The sequence below is a fragment of the Ceratotherium simum genome, chromosome Y (genome assembly GCF_057802395.1).
Source record: "Ceratotherium simum simum isolate JZ-2026a chromosome Y, ASM5780239v1, whole genome shotgun sequence".
In the NCBI taxonomy this organism is placed as follows: Eukaryota; Metazoa; Chordata; class Mammalia; order Perissodactyla; family Rhinocerotidae; genus Ceratotherium; species Ceratotherium simum.
The window spans coordinates 10,517,801-10,534,873 of record NC_141941.1 but is presented as its reverse complement, the minus strand read 5'-3'; the positions used below and the strand labels follow the sequence as shown (position 1 = coordinate 10,534,873).

Genomic DNA, 17,073 nt, shown 5'->3' with positions numbered 1-17,073 from the left:
TTACGTGGGTCCGTCCCGGTAGAGCTGTATGTAGGAAGCAGTTAGAAAGAAAGCTGGGACTCGAGAAAGGTTGGATCCAGCTAGAGGTAGGCCTCAGTTCTTTGGGAGCTTGTAGGGTGAGAAAGCCAGAGTGGAAATGGGGGAATTTATGGTGAGAGGAGACAAGGAAATCCACAGAATGCAAAAGGAAGGCACAGTCTGGTGTGGGAGGTGAAAGGAGAAGAGGAGCAAGCCCATCAGAGGACAGCAGAGCTGATGGCATCCTGAGTTAAAGAAGTCAGTGAGAAGAAGCTTGGAAATTCCTGTCAGTTTGACAGGAATGAGTTCATTTGGGTTCATCTCTGCTAACATTTATTTACAGTGTGAAAAATTGTCTTCTCCATTCCAGTGAACTATTTCTTATCTATAGACTTTTCTCCTCCTTTTAACTGTAGATATAAAAATAGATGTTCTACACTTTAGGAAGATTTGTTATGTAGATGCTTCCATAATGTGTGTCCTGGTGATTAATTTTCACATTGGTTAGCCACATGATTGAATATGTTGCACACTTTAGGAAGGTTTGTTACGTAGACGCTTCCATAATATGCATCCTGGTAACTAATTAATTTTCATATCAACTAGTAATATACCTGCAGATTTTACTTTTAAATCACTTACACTTTTACCCTTTTAATTTCAGAGCTTACCCAGATTGAGGATCCCAGAGAACAGTGGAGGCGAGAGCAGGAACGGATGCTGAAGGAATATTTAATTGTAGCCCAGGAGGCTCTCAATGCCAAGAAAGAAATCTACCAGATTAAGCAGCAGCGGTTCGAGCTGGCTCAGGAGGAGTACCAGCAGCTGCACAAGATGTGTGAGGACGACAGCCGCTCATACGCCAGCTGTGAGTTGACTGTCACCTACGGTTAACACGCGTGACTTGAAAAGCCATCTCTCTGCTAGGTTATGTGCAAACACTGTACTTGACGTGGGCAAGACAGCTTCATAAGTTTCTAATTGCAAACTGTTAGGTAGTTGGTATTCTGTACTGAAATCAGATGGTCATCTCGTACCAACTCCTGTAGCAAATATTTATCAAGGCCTGCCTTGTGCCCAGGCACTGTGATAGGGTGGAGACTAATGGAGCTTACATTCAGGTGGGGAGGGTAGAAAATAAACAAGCAAATTTTGGGTGGTGACATTGAACAACTTTGTGTCTCGTGTTCATCGGTGTGGAAAAGCAAAGCATTTTTTCACAGACACAGTCAGTCACTGCTTGAGTCACTCCCTTCCCAAAAGAGTTGTCACACTTAGCTCATCACAGTGCACATGGCCATGACTGTCCTGGGTGCCAGTGAGCTGTAGAATATATGAAGTTGGTATAGGTTTTATTTTGTAAAAATCTAAGTCTGTTTTACACATGAAGAGATTTACCTGTGACATAACTGACTGTTGCCAGATATTTGCCTTCATTAACAGGGTTTGAACATTAAAGACTTGGTCATAGCTTTATTCTCTGTTGCAAATCAGAATGGAATAAAGGCCATCATACCACATTTGTTGTGTTTTTGTGTTTGTTTTGAAATTGCGGTTATTATTAAATGTGAATAGTCCATACATGCAGCTGAGAATGATTGGGTTTTCGCTAACTGGGGTTTGTTATTTCTTTAATGATGTGTCTTAAGAGAATGAAGAGGAGTCAGGCATAGTGGTTCCTTGTTTCTAGGTTGTCAAATGTCTTGTTCTTCAGATATGTGTAAATAGTAGTTTTTTAAAAGCTCTCCATCAGAATAGTCAGGTCAGTGCTAATTTTTAGAGATTAGTTTCTCATCTCTAAAGTTATTTTTTCTTATAATGTCTTTGTCTTATTTTGTTATCAAAGTGACACTGGTCTTATGGAATAAATTGGGAAGCATTTTCTCTTCCTTTCCTTTCCGAAAGAATAATGCTTTCTTAAGTATTTGCTAGAGTTCGCTGGAAAAGTCATCTGGGCCTAAGTTCTTTGTGGAAATGATTTTAACTACAAATTCAATACCTATAATACTTAACAGTACCATTCAGGTTTTCTGTTTCTTCCTGAATCTATTTTGGTATTTGTATTTTTCAAGAAATTTTTCTGTTTGATCTAATGCAGAAGCCTGCAAACTTTTTAATAAAAGATCAGATAGCAAATATTTTAAACTTTGAGGGTCTTGGTCACAGCTGTTGTTTCAGTACAAAAGCAGCCAGAAATAATTTGTAATCAGTATGTGTGGATGTGTTCTAATATAAGCATAAAAACAGGCTGCAAGCTCTATTTAACCCTCAGGAAAATTTGTTCTTCCTTGACTTAAATGGTCAAGTTTATAGTGGTCTTCATAAAATTCACATAGTCTTTAATTTCTGTAAGCTCTATAGTGGTGTTCTTTCTTCATTCCTGGTAATTAATAATTTGTCATCTTCTGTATTTTTCTTAATCAGTGTAGTTAAAGTTTTATTAATTTTATTTATCCTTGCAGTCAGCTAGCTTTAGTCTTCTTGTTTATTTTTCCTATGTCTTTTCTGCTTTCTCTTTTACTGATTTGCATTCTTTATTATTTCCTTCCCTCTCTTTCGGTTGGCCAGCCCTGGTGATCTAGTGGTTAAGATTCAGTGCTGTCACCACTGTGGCCCAGGTTTGTTTCCAGGTCAGGGAATTACACCACTCATCTGTCAGTTGTCATACCGTGGTGGCTGCATGTTGCTGTGATCCTGAAAGCTGTGCCACCCATATTTCAAATACCAGCAGGTCACCCATGGTGGGCAGGCGTCAGTGGAGCTTCCGTACTGAGAGAAACTAGAACCTGGCCACCCACTTTTGAAAAAATTGGGCATGAAAACTCTGTGAATAGCAGTGAATCATTGTCTGATTACAGCACTGGAAGGTAAGAGGATGGTGCAAAAAGACCATGTAGGGTTCCACTGTGCTGGACACAGGGGCTCTAGGAGTCACAATCAACTGAAGAGCAATAACAACAAATTTAGTTTAGCTTTAATTTGTTCTTCCTTTTCTAGATTCCTAAAGTGCAAAGTTAGGTAATTAATTTTGGGCCTTCTTTTCTCACATAGCATTTAAAGGATTAAATTTTCCTTTAGGCACATTTTAAACTACATGTTGCAAATTTTGGTATCCTGTGTTTTTGTCTTCCTTCTAATTTTTTTCTTATTTCCTTTGTGATTTTTTTTTTTTTTTAACCCACAAGTCTGTTAAAAGTATGTTGTTGTGACATTTTAAGATGTCTTGTTGCTGATTTCCAGTTTGATTCCTTTATGGTCAAAGAATATACTATGTAAGAATTTGCTTTTTGGACATCTCTTGCGACAACTTTTATGGCCCAGTATATGACCTCTTTTTGCTGATCTAATGAGAATGGAAGCCCATAAAATTTTGCCTTGAGGTCACATGTAACAGAAACATTGGCTTATAACTGGGTCTGAGAGCATATAGTTACAGGTTCTAAACCTTTCAGAATGCTACTTGCTTAAAGCTACATTGAATCACATCAAATTGTTATTTTTGTAGGTAAAAAAGGACTGAATATTGACAGTTTCATATGATTCAACCTAATTGTGTGTTTCCTTTCAGGAGCCTTTAGTTATATGGTCATTTACAGCTGGGTCTTGGAAGTGCTCAAATCACTCTTTCCAAGAATGGAGTTGAAAAGGAATGTATCAGAAATACTTGACAGTACATTTCTTGCCAGTGGTTTAAAAGAAAAATTGAGTTAAGACAAGTTTGTAATATGTACTGGATACTACTGTAATAGTCAGGACTTCAGTTTTAGTGGAATCTATGACTTTGTGTGCAAATACAGGAGGGCATTAGAACAGCTATTCAATTCCAGACCCAGTCTGAGGGGGGACATGAGGGGAGGAACCCCAATGTTTGGCCTGATTTAGGATCCACTTAAACATAGAACAATGCTGAGCCTGTAGGATAAGTATATTTAATACTTGTGATCATATCCACAGATTCAGTTTCTGTATTGCCATAGGTCTTTCACTTCCTTGATAATTGGGCAAAGAATGAATTACATTCTTTCCTGTGCTTCATGGAATTGTAATAATACCCACTAAAAAGAAACAGAAAACGCTGTTGAAAGAAACACTCAAGTTGCTGTCTTTGACGTGTGGTATATGTCTCTGAAATGGTAGAGGAAGCTGATGACTCTGTGGTGTTGACTTAAGATTTTAACATGCCCATCAGATTCCATTTCCTGACCTGGCAGAAGTCTCTTTGTAGACACAATCTCTGCATCTACTTGTGTAGGTTGCCTTGGAGGCCAGATTGGGCCTACCTGTTTTCATGCAGTGTGGGAGATGCCAGTGAATCTTGCTGGGGTTTGTCTTAAAAAGGAAAAGACTGCAAATGGAATTTAGGTATAATCCAAGTGGTTTATTAGGTTCTGCTGTCGCTGGGGTTTTGACCACGCTCTTTCAATTTGCCATTTAACCTGAGCTACCGAGTAACTCAACTATTAGTGAGAAAAACCCTACTAGACATGATCAAATAAATTATTTTTGGCCACAGGATAAGTCAAGTTCAACAGGGTGGTTCTGTTAGCTTGAACTGTCTTGATCTAACAGACGGATCTTACGTGCCAGAGGTACTAAGCCCATATTGGGAGCTGTTGGTGGCAATATCCTAGAAAAAGCAAATCATAGAGACAGAAAGTAGAGTAGAGGATACCAGGGGCATAATGGATGTGCAAATAGAGAGTTATTGTTCAATGAGTACAGAGTTTTAGTTTTGCAAGTTAAAAAGTGTTTTGGAGATGGATGGTGGGGATGTTTGCACAATATTATGAATGGACATGATGACACTAAGCTGTACTCTTAAAAATGGTTAAGGTGGTAAACTTTTTGTTATATGTGTTTTGCCACAATCTCCCACTCCAGGAGATTTAGATTTAATTGGCCTTGGGTGGGACCAGTCATAGTTTGTTTATTTATTTGTTTGTTTGTTTGTTTTTTAAAGTTCTCCAGGTGATTCCCAGGAATGAAATTCACTGGTCTGGATTGACTACTAAAGCCACTTCTAGCAGCAGGAACATGTGTTTGTTTCTCTGGCTTCTAGGAACTACCTGAGTAGGTCTTACACCATCTCCTTGGGTGGCTGGAAAAGATTGTTGCCTTATCTAAGGTGAGAAAGTGCTGATCCACCCTGAATTCTTGTGTTAGGGGATGGTGAGGATGGACCCTGTCAGCCGTTGGCCTTCTAGCTTTTTTTCTGAGGCTACCAGTCCATCCTTTGTCCGTTTTCTCTTTTAAAATGGGGGAAAGGTTTCTGCCTAGATGACTAACAGTGTCCACCGTACTTCTCCTGTGCATTTCAAATCTCTGTTATTTTCCTTATGAAATTACACAGAAGGAGATTTGTTACTACAATTTTAGATTATTTTTCAACATCACAGTTAAGATTTTTGAACTTTGGTGGTAGAGTGATTTTCTATCCTTAATGTAGAAGATCCCAGGTGATAACTTCTGCCATTATTTTCTCTTTTGCAACTTGACACACGTGGAAGTGTGTGTCACTAGGCTCATTTGCATATTGTCTTGGTTCCAAGTGGAAGGGTTTTAAGCTCAAGTCTAGGAGCTTTTTTTTTTTTGAAGAACCCGGAGTTTAATGTGGAGATTTTGTATGAATGATTTCTGTCTTTTAGTGGCATCGTTTGAGGTGTTGCTTCTGCTTCTGATCTTAAAAAATGGAACCAAAGAGTCAAGCAAAAAAAAAAGGAATATAACTTAGAAAAAGACACTCTGGGCTAAGAAAGAATTCTATTTTTAAAATGTTTTACTTCTTGTTTTTGAGTATCTATGTTCCTAAACAAATGAAAATTAGAGATAATTTTGGCAATCATTTTTAAGCTGTACCAGAAATTTATTTCCAGTGGATTCGGTTGTTTGAAATTCTGACTGATGGGGGCTCAAATAGTAGATTTTCCATAGAACTGTTTTTATTTTTATTTTATTTTTCTTGTGAGAAAGACTGGCCTTGAGGTAACATCTGTGCCCATCTTCCTCTACTTTATATGGGATGACGCCACAGCATGGCTCGACAAGCAGTGCGTCAGTGGGCGCCCAGAATCCGAACCGGCGAACCCCAGGCTGCCGCAGCAGAGTGCACGCACTTAACGGCTTGCGCCACCAGACCGTCCCCTAGAACTGTTTTTACAAAAGGAGATATGTGAACTGCTCAAATTAACTTTGGATGTGGTTCCAGTTGAGGCCATTAAATAATCTTGCTGTTTAGGCCCTTGATGGCTTTGAGCTGTCCTTTCCTGTATAAAGTTGGGAAATGATTTTGAGCTACTTTCTTCGTGTTGGCACTGAAGTTACCTGAATGATAGTCAGCCTTCAGTACCCAGATCAAAGGAGTAGAAGAAAGGATGCTGACCCTGCAGATGGGTGTTCTGACCAGGTGAAGTTAATAAAAGTGAGCTGGAGGCAGATTATACCAGTGTGGGGTGACTCACAGATGAAGACAAAGGAGCACTCTACCAGCGCTGGAAGGGCTAGAAACCACGTCACTGCAGCACAAGAGCCGATGGCTTCAGAAGCCTAAGAGAAAGGAGACAGAAGCATCAAGAAAAGCAGGGGAGAGAGGTGAATTGGGTGATAGAAATTAGAAATGGCCACCAGCTGCTCCAGCTGTTGAAACACTGGAAGAGGCTTGCCTCGCGCTCTGCAGACAGAAATTGGCTAACTGTGCTTAGCACACAGATAAACAGCTCTTCCTGTCTTATCCACTGCCACGTATTGGCTGTTCATAATAATGATGCTGTGTCTGTAGAAAGACTTTAAATCATGTACACTACACTGTTTATGAAAGCGTTAAGGCACGTCCTGTGTTTTAGCTGGATAGCTATCAAAAACAAGTCAGAATAAAGAAAACTGGTGGGTGCTTCAGGTCAGTTTGCATGGAGAAAGATGTTTGAAGGAATTGCTTTTTCTCAGGCCTGCCAGACACCGACACATTACTGTTAAGCTATCTTTTTTTGTTTTTTTTTTAAGAAACTTTATATTTTACAGAAGTTTTATGTTCATAGTAAAGTTCAGCAGAAAGTATATAAGGTTCCCATATCCTTCCACCTCCTCACCCCCAAGCACAGCCTACCCCATATCTGCATCCTGCATCAGTATAGTGCATTTGTTACAATCGATGAACATATATTGACATTATAATCATCCAAAGTCCATAGTTTACATGGACTAAGTATATATTATATCACGTGAAGTATTTTTACTGCCCTAAAAATCCTGTGTTTTACCTATTGATTCATCCCTCCCCACAACCTGTGACAGCCAGTGATCTTTATATTGTCTCCATAGTTTTGCTTTTTCCAGGACTTCATCAAGTTGGAATTGAACAGTGTATAGCCTTTTTACACTGGCTTCTTCCACTTGGCAATAGACATTTAAGGTTCCTTCCTGTCTTTTCATGGCTCGATGGCTCATTTCTTTTTAGTGCTGAATAATATTCGTTGTCTGACTATACCACAGTTTATTTATCATTCACCTATTGAAGGATGTCTTGGTTGCTTCCAGGTTTGGGCAATTATGAACCTACTGTAGTATGCAGGTCTTTGTGTACATATAAGTTTTCAGCTCCTTTGGTTAACTGTCAAGGAGCGCAATTGCTGAATTACCAGTATGGTAAGAGTATTTTTAGTTTTGTAAGAAAGTGCCAAATGGTCTTCCAAAGTGGCTGTACCTTTTTGCATTCTCCCCAGCAACAAATGAGAATTTCTGCTGCTCCACATCCTCACTAGCCTTTAACATTGTCATTATTCTGGGTTTTCGCCTTTCTAATAGGTGTGCAGTGGTATCTCACTGTTGCTTTAATTTGCATTTCCCTGATGACATACGATATGGAGCATCTTTTTCATGAGCTTTTCCATCTGTATATCTTCTTTGGTGAGGTGTCTATTAAGGTCTTTGGCCCATTTAATTGAGTTCTTTGTCCTGTTATTGTTGACTTTTAAGGGTTCTTGATATATTTTGGATAACAGTCCTTTATCAGAGGTGTCTCTTGCAAATATTTTCTCCCAGTCTATGGCCTGTCCACTCATTCTCTTGACATTGTTTTAAACAAAGCTGAAGTTTTTAATTTTAATGAACTTGAGCTTATCCCTTATTTATTTCATGGATCAGGGCTTTGATGTTTTATCTAAAAAGACATCCCATACCCAAGTTTGTTTAGGTTTTCTCCTATGTTATCTTCTAGGAGTTTTATGGGTTTTCCTTTTACATTTAGCTCTGTGATCCCTTGTGAGTTAATTTTTGTGAAGCGTGTAAGTTCTGTGTCTAGTTCCTTTTTTTGCAGGTGGGTGTCTAGTTGTTCCAGCACCGTTTGTTGAAGAGACTATCTTTACTACTTATCTTTGTTGTTTTATCTTTGATCTTTTGTCAGTCATCAGTTGGCTGTATTTCCTTGAAGGACACGTTTGGTCCTGTCTAAAACACCCATGGAGACCTTTGGTCCATGCTGAAAAGGTCCTTGAAATTTGATCCTGTCCAAAATGTCCATGGAGACGTTTGGTCCACACCAAAAAGGACCTAAGTCCTTGATATTTGGTCCTCTCTAAAATATCCACTAGACATTGGTCCACATCAAGCAGATCCTTGATACTTGTTCTTGTCCAAAACATCCATTGAGACATTTGGTCCTCTCCAAGAAGGTCCTTGATATTTGGTCCTGTCAAAAATGTCCATTGAGACATTTGGTCCATGATTTGTTAAATAATAGAAATGTTTAACTATTAAAATTTTATTTATGTTATTTTTATTGTAATTTATGATGAATTTTGGATTCCACATTTATCCTTGTTCATCATGAAGTTTGGCAAACTCACTCTTAATGAGCGATTGCTCTCAAGTATATTATCAACCTGATTATTGCCTTTATATTTGTTATATCAGTTATACAAATTTGATTTTGTCAGTATTGTCATGAAGTTGGTGACTGTGTTTGAGTGTGACCACCAAGAACCAGGATAACTTGTTCATTGTTTTGCTCTTTGTCTTTTAACACTTTAGTAAATTTCCAAACTGAAGGATGATGCCCTGTAGTCAGCTTTTGAAATTTGCTGTGCCAGTCTTCCACTCTGTTGTTTGTCTTGTGATCACCTTTCATTACTGATGCCTAAACATTCCAAGCTTGTGTGTAAGTCTTGAAGCTTCTGGTCTTCTTCTGCCTCTACTATGCTTTCTGTGGAAATGCACTCTCTCAATGTAATGTATTAGATCATCTAAATTTTCTTCTCCATTCTCCAAAGTGTACTCAAAAGTTTCATTTACATTTTCCAAAGACAGTAGTGGAAGTACAAACCACATGGATGCACACTTACAGGTGTTACTTTCCATTGTCATATAGTTGTGTGTTAGACCCAAAGAAAATATTTTTCACCACAGTGATTGTCAAAAGTGAAACAAACATCCTTTTACTTGTGCATTTGGAAGGAACAGTTGAATTGCATTCATATTTGCAATCTTGAAATCCATCATGCGCAGTGAAGGGCGAATGGTGGAGTTTCTTTCCTGTGCAAAAGACTTTCTCATATATATACCTGTAAGCGTCTTCTCACTTCATTATTCGTGCATAAATCAATGTGATAGTATAACCCAGTATTACATCGTGCACAGTAAATAACTGAGTGAAACTGAGTTGGTGCCATCTTGAAGGTGCCATCACTGCATAATGTGGTACTAGCCCTTAAATATCAAGTATTTTAATAAGTTGTGTAAATAAGAATTCTTTTGTCATCTTGAACACAGGAATCATGCATAAGGCATGGTTCTCTGCATCTGGTCCCTTTATACTCCTCTGGAATTTCAATTCTGTGCAGTGAAGTTGGGTTTGGAGGTGAATTCTGTTTTGCATTCTATTGCTTGCCTCTTTAACGTGTTTCTTTCTGGTAGCATTAACAAGACTTCTTCATCATGAATATCATGGAGAGTTCTTCAGAGTACCTGTGATGGTGTTGCATTTTGTTATTCTGCATGCTATTTTCACCTGTTTGGGATTTGCTTACTTCACCTTCAGTACCAATGTTGTGCTGATGTTTTCCTTTCCCACCTTGAATCATTGTCATGTTATCCAAAACCTGACTAGTTGTGTATTGGGCATTGCAGATTCTTCTTTCTTCACAGTTCCAGTACCTTTACTCCTATTTCTGTTAAAGAAATGGAAATGGGGACAAAAACCATTATAATGTAACATTGGCTGTTCTTTTTATGAGTACACTGGTTCTGTCATATTTCACTGAGAATTTTCAGATAAAGATGTCATATTGCCAAGCAACAGAAGAAGAGTTATTTTTTCTTTTGTAGCCATCTGACCAATGGTCACTGATTTACTGCTAGGAGAAATTTTACTAATGTCTTATGGATTTGATACCTGGTTCAACCATGCTGGATGAGCCCGTAGGTAGGTACCAGCTGAGGATGTGGTAGTCCCTACTGATTGGCAGGTAAGTGTGGGAGTCACACCCACTAAAACCTCTCCAAATAGCAGCAGACACTTCTTGTGGTCTACCGCAATCATACCTCTATAGGACATCAATTCAAGGAAAAAATTGCCCATTAACCCTGAGTAATGGGATAGTTGTAGTGGGGGTAAATTAGGTATCTGGTATGCCCCTTATGCTGGCTAATACACCCAATCACTGTTTGGTAGGAGAGCCACATCAGTTCTCACTCCTCCCAATAAGCAAGATGCTCTGTAAAGGGTTTATGTCAACATGTTCACCACTTATTTTGCATAGCAGCTTGACCAAGCTCCTCCTTTCAAACTCCACCCTTACTGAATGACCCAGCCTCATCCTACCAAATGCCCAGGGATATATTAACTCATCTTGCATCAGGAGATCCCATCCTTGACTTGTTGTCTTCTATGCTTTTCTCTAACTGTAGGACTCTTCTTCTGTATGCATAGTTAATACAAATCCTGCTCTTCTGTGAGATTCAAACCCTGACCCCTCTACCTAACCACATGTGCTATTAGCAGCTAGGCAAATAGGCAAGAAGCATTATTTGGCAATTCAGCCACAACACAATTATTGAAATAGTAAAACATGATACTGTTTTTTATGTATTAATCCTATAAACCAAAAGGATAAATAAACAGTGTGGCTATGTGAATTCAGGAATGGTCTCTACACGTGGATGGATGTTTTTGACAGGACCAAATATCAAGAACCATTTGGTATGGACCAGATATGTTCATGGACTTCTTTACTTCTTAATTATTTTAGGTAATAACAGATTATATAACATTGTGTAATTCAGGTATACATTATTATGCCTTAGTTTCTATATAGACTACATTGTGCTCACCACCAATAGTCTAGTTTTTATCCATCACCATACATATGTGCCCCTTTACCACTTTCACCCTTCTCCTGCTGCCTTCCCTCCTGATAACCACTAATCTGTTCTCCTTATCCATATGTTTGTCCCATTTGCAACAAGATAGATGGACCTTGAGGGTATTATGTTAAGTGAAGTAAGCCAGGTGGAGAAAGACAAACACCACATGATTTCACTCATATGTAGAAGATAATTTCGTCTTTTTTTAATGGCTGAGTAGTATTCCATTGTGTGTGTGTGTATATACATACCACATCTTCTTTATCCATACACCAGTTGACAGACACTTGGGTTGCTTGCACATCTTGGCTATTGTAAACAATGCTGCGATAAACAGAGGGGTACATAAATCTCTTTTAATTGTTTATTTCATATTCTTTGGATAAATGCCCATTAGTGGGATAGCTGGATCATATGGTATTTCTATTTTTAATTTTTTGAGAACTCTCTATACTGTTTTTCCTACTCACTGCATCAGTTTGCATTTCGACAGCAGTGTATGAGGGTTCCATTTTCTCCATGTCCTCTCCAACATGTTTTTTGTCTTGTTAATTATAGCCATTCTGACAGCTGTAAGGTGATATCTCATTGTAGTTTGGATTTACATTTCCCTAATGATTAGTGATGTTGAAGATTTTTTCGTGTGCCTGTTGGCCATCTGTGTATCTTCTTTGGTAAAATGTCTGTTCATATCCTCTGCCCATCTTTGATTGGGTTGTTTGTTTTTAAGTTGTATGAGATCTTTATATATTTTGGAAATTAACCCCTTTTCGGATATGGGATTTCCAAATATTTTCCTCTGGTTGGTGGGTTGTCTTTTCATTTTGTTGATGATTTCCTTTGCCGTGCAGAAGCTCTTTAGTCTTATGTAGCACCATTTATTTATTTTTTCTTTTACTTCTGTTAGCTGAGTAGTCATGGTATTTGAAAAGATACTGCTAAGACCAGTGTCAAAGAGTGGACTGCCTGTATTTTCTTCTAGGAGTTTTATGGTTTCAGGGCTTACCTTCAAGTCTTTAATCCATTTTGAATTCATTTTTGTCTATGGTTTAAGATAATGGTCCAGTTTCATTCTTTTGCATGTGGCTGTCCAGTTTTCCCAACATCATTTACTGAAGAGACTTTCCGTTCTCCTTGTATGTTCTTGGCTCCTTTGTCAAAGATTAGCTGCCCATAGATGTGTGGTTTTATTTCTGGACTTTCAGTCCCATTTCTTTGATTTATGTGTCTGTTTTTGTGCCATTACCATGCTGTTTAGATTACTATACCTTTATAGTATATTTTGAACATGGATTGTGATGCCTCCAGGTTTGTTTTTTTCCTCAGGATTGCTTTGGCAGACCTGAATGGTCTTTTCTTGTTCCATATAAATTGTAGGATTCTTTGTTCTATTTCTGTGAAGAATGTGAAATTGTTGGGATTCTATTGGGATTCTGATTGGGATTGCATTGATTCTGTGGACTGCTTTAGGCAATATGGACATTTTAACTATGTTTATTCTTCTAATCCAGGAGCATGGAATATCTTTCCATTTCTTTATGTCTTCAATTTCTTTCAATGTCTTATAGTTTTCAGTGTATAGGTGTTTTACCCCCTTGGTTGAATTTATTCCTAGATATTTTATTCTTTTTGTTGCAATTGTAAATGGGATTGTATTCTTTTTTTGTTGTTGTTGTTGTTTTTTGTTTTCCTTGTTGAGGAAGATTAGCTGTGAGCTAATATCTGTTGCCAATCCTCCTCATTTTTGCTGAGGAAGATTGGCCCTGGGATAACATCCATGCCCATCTTCCTCTACTTGATATGGGATGCTGCCACAGCTTGACAAGCAGTGCGTTGGTGTGCGCCCAGGATCCGAACCAGTGAACCCTGGGCTGCTGAAGCAGAGCATGCGAACTTAACCGCTATGACACCGGCCGGGCCTGGGATTGTATTCTTGACTTCTCCTTCTGCCAGTTCGTTGATTATTTTTAATAGTTTTCTGGTGGATTCTTCAGGGATTTCTATATATAGAATTGTGTCATCCACAAACAGTGAGATATGCTTCTTCCTTTCCTATTTGGATCCCTTTTATTTATTTTTCTTGCCTAATTGCTAAGGCCAAAAGATCCAGTACTGTGTTGAATACAAGTGGCAAGAGTAGGCACACTTGTCTTGTTTCTGTTCTCAGAGGGATAGCTTTCAGTTTTACACCATTAAGTATGATGTTGGCTGTGGGTTTGTCATATATGGCCTTTATTATGTTGAGGTACTTTCCTTCTATGCCCATTTTTTTGAGGGGTTTTATCAGGATCTTGTCAAATGCTGTCTCTGCATCTATGGAGATGATCATGTGATTTTTATTCCTCATTTTTTGTTAATGTGTTGTATCACATTGATTGATTTACAGATGTTGAACTGTCCCTAGGTCCCTGGTATAACTCCCACTTGGTTATTGTGTATGATCCTTTTACTGTATTGCTATATTTGTTTTGCCAATATTTTCTTGAAGATATTTTCATCTCTTTTGATCAGTGATATTGGCCTGTAATTTTCTCTTCTTCATGATGTGTTTATCTGGTTTTGGTATCAGGGTAGTATTGGCCTCATAGAATGAGTAGGAAACATTCTGTCTCCTTTAATTTTGTGAAATAGTCTGAGAAGGATAGGTATTAATTCTTCTTTGAATGTTTGGTAGAATTCCACAAAGAATCTGTCTGATCCTGGACTTTTGTTTTTTGGGAGGTTTTTAATTACTGTTTTTAGCTCTTTACCTGTGATTCTCTATTTCATCTTGATTCAGTTTTGGGAAGTTGTATGAGTCTAAGAATTTATGCATTTCTTCTAGATCATCCAATTTGTTGGCATAAAGTTTTTCATAGTATTTCTTATAATCCCTTGTATTTCTGTGGTAGCTATTGTGATTTCTCTTCTTTCATTTTCTTTTTTTTTTTATTGTGGTAACATTGGTTTATAATATTATGTAAATTTCGGGTGTACATCATTATATTTCTTTTTGTATAGATTACATAATGATCACCAACCAAACACCAAATGCAATCCATCACCATACACATGTGCCTAATCATCCCTTTCACCCTCCTCTCTCCCCACTTCCCTTCTGTTAACCGCCAATCCAATCTGTCTGTATCTGTTTGCTGTTGTTTTTATCTTCTATTTTTTAATGAGATCATATGGTATTTGACTTTCTCCCCGTACTTATTTTGCTTAGCCTAATACCCTTAAAATCCATCTGTGTTGTCACAAATGGCTGCTTTTCATCATTTCTTATGGCTGAGTAGTATTCCGTTGTGTATATATACCACAGCTTCTTTATCTGTTCTTTCCTCGGTGGACACCTAGGTTGCTTCCAAGTCTTGGCTATTGTGAATAATGCTGCAGTGAACATAGGGGTGCATATATCTTTACACATTCATGTTTTCATGTTCTTTGGGTAGATCCAGCAGGGGAATAGCTGGATCGTATGGTAGTTCTAGTCTTAATTTTTTGAGGAATCTCCATACTGTTTTCTATAGTGGCTGCCCAGTTTGCACTCCCAGCTTCTCTCCACATCCTCTCCAACACTTGTTGTTTCCTGTCTTGTTAATTATAGCCGTTCTGATGCGTGCGAGGTGATATCTCATTGTCGTTTTGATTTGCGTTTCCCTGATAGTTAATGATGTTGAGAATCTTTTCATGTGCCCATTGGCCATCTGTATATCTGAACAGAGAATTGATGTTCAGGTCTTTTGCCCATTTTTTAATTGGGTTGTTAGTTTTTATATTGTTGAGATGTATGTGTTCTTTTTATATTTTGGATATTAACTCCTTATCAGATATACGGTCTCTCAATTGTTAGGTTGTATTTTCATTTTGTTGATGGTTTCCTGTGGTGTGCAGAAGCTTTTCAATTTGATGTAGTCTCATTTGTTTATTTTTTCTGTTGTTTCCCTTTCCCGGTCAGACATGGTACTTGAAAACATGCTGCTAAGACTGATGTCAGAGAGCGTACTGTGTAGATTTTCTTCCAGAATTTTCATGGTTTCGGGTCTTACATTCAAGTCTTTAATCCACTTTGAGTTAATTTTGTGTATGGTGTAAGATAACGATCTACTTTCATTTTTTGGCATGTAGCTGTCCAGTTTTCCCAACACCATTTGTTGCAGAGACTTCCCTTTCTCCATTGTATGTTCTTGGCTCCTTTGTTGAAAATTAGCTGTTCATAAAATTGTGGGTTGATTTCTGGGGTCTCAATTCTATTCTACTGATCTGTGTGTCTGTTTTTGTGCCAGTACCATGTTGTTTTGGTTACTGTAGCTTTGTAGTATATTTTGAAATCAGGGATTGTGATGCCTCCAGCTTTGTTCCGTTTTTCTCAACATTCCTTTGGCTATTCAGGGTCTTTTATTGTTCCATATAAATTTTAGGATTCTTTGTTGTATTTCTGGGAAAAATATTGTTGGAACGTTGATAGAGATTGCACTGAATCTGAAGATTGCTTTAGGAAGTATGGTCATTTTAACTATGATAATTCTTCCAATCCAAGAGCATGGAGTATCATTCCATTCTTTATGTCTGCTTCTATTTCTTTCAACAATTGTTTATAGTTTTCAGTGTACAGGTCTTTCTCTTCTTTGGTAAAGTTTATTCCTAGGTAGTTTAGTCTTTCTTTTGCGGTGTAAATAGGACTGTATTCTGAATTTATGTTTCTGCTGCTTCATTGTTAGTGTATAGAAACACAACTGATTTTTGCATGTTGATTTTGTATCCTGCAACTTTGCCATATTCATTTATTATTTGTAAAAGTTTTTTGTGGATTCCTTAGGGTTTTCTATGTATAATGTCTTGTCTTCTGCAAATAGTGACAGTCTCACTTCTTCCTTTCCAATTTGGATCCCTTGTCTTTTTCTTCTTTGATTGGTCTGGCTAGGACTTCCAATATTACATTAAATAAGAGTAGTGAAAGTGAGTATCCTTGTCAGGTTCCTGTTCTTAGAGGGGTAGCTTTCAGCTTTTCTCCATTGACAATGATATTAGCTCTGAGTTTGTCATATATGGCCTTCATTATGTTGAGGTACTTTCCTTCTGTACCCATTTTATTCTGGATTTTTGTCATAAATGGATGCTGTATCTTATGAAATGCGTTCTCTGCATCTATTGAGCTGATCATATGATGTTTATTCTTCATTTTGTTAATGTGATGTATTATGGTGATTGATTTGCAGATGTTGAACCATCACTGCATCCCTGGAATAAATCCCACTTGATCAGGGTGTATGATCTTTTTATTGTTGTATTCAATTTGCTAGTATTTTGTGTGGATTTTTGCATCGAAGTTTATCATTGATATTGGCCTCTAGTTATCTTTTCTGTGTGTTGTTCTTGCGTGGTTTTGGTATCAGGGTAATGTTGACTTTATAGAATAAATTAGGAAGCTTCACCTCCTCTTCAGTTTTTTGGAAGAATTTGAGGAGGATAGGTATTAAGTCTTCTTTGAATGTTGGGTAGAATTCACCAGGGAAGTTGTCTGGTCCTGGACTTGTCTGTTTTGGGAGGGTTTTGATTACTGTTTCTATCTCCTTACTGATGGTTGGTCTATTCAAATTGTCTATTTTTTCTTGATTCAGTTTTGGCAGGTTGTATGATTCTGAGAATTTATCCATTTCTTCTATATTATTGAATATGTTGGCTATAGCTTTTCCTAGTATTCACTTGTAAACTTTTGTA

At 37.8% G+C, this 17,073-nt stretch overlaps 1 protein-coding gene across 1 annotated transcript in view; it reads left to right on the top strand.

Annotated features, from left to right (window-relative positions):
• LOC147911647 (protein WWC3-like) overlaps positions 1-17,073 on the top strand; it is a 152,616-nt gene that overhangs the window by 27,637 nt on the left and 107,906 nt on the right. The window contains exon 3 of the mRNA XM_087427891.1: positions 683-886. Coding sequence (XP_087284017.1) covers positions 683-886 — 204 coding nt within the window. The remainder of the gene's footprint in view (positions 1-682; positions 887-17,073) is intronic.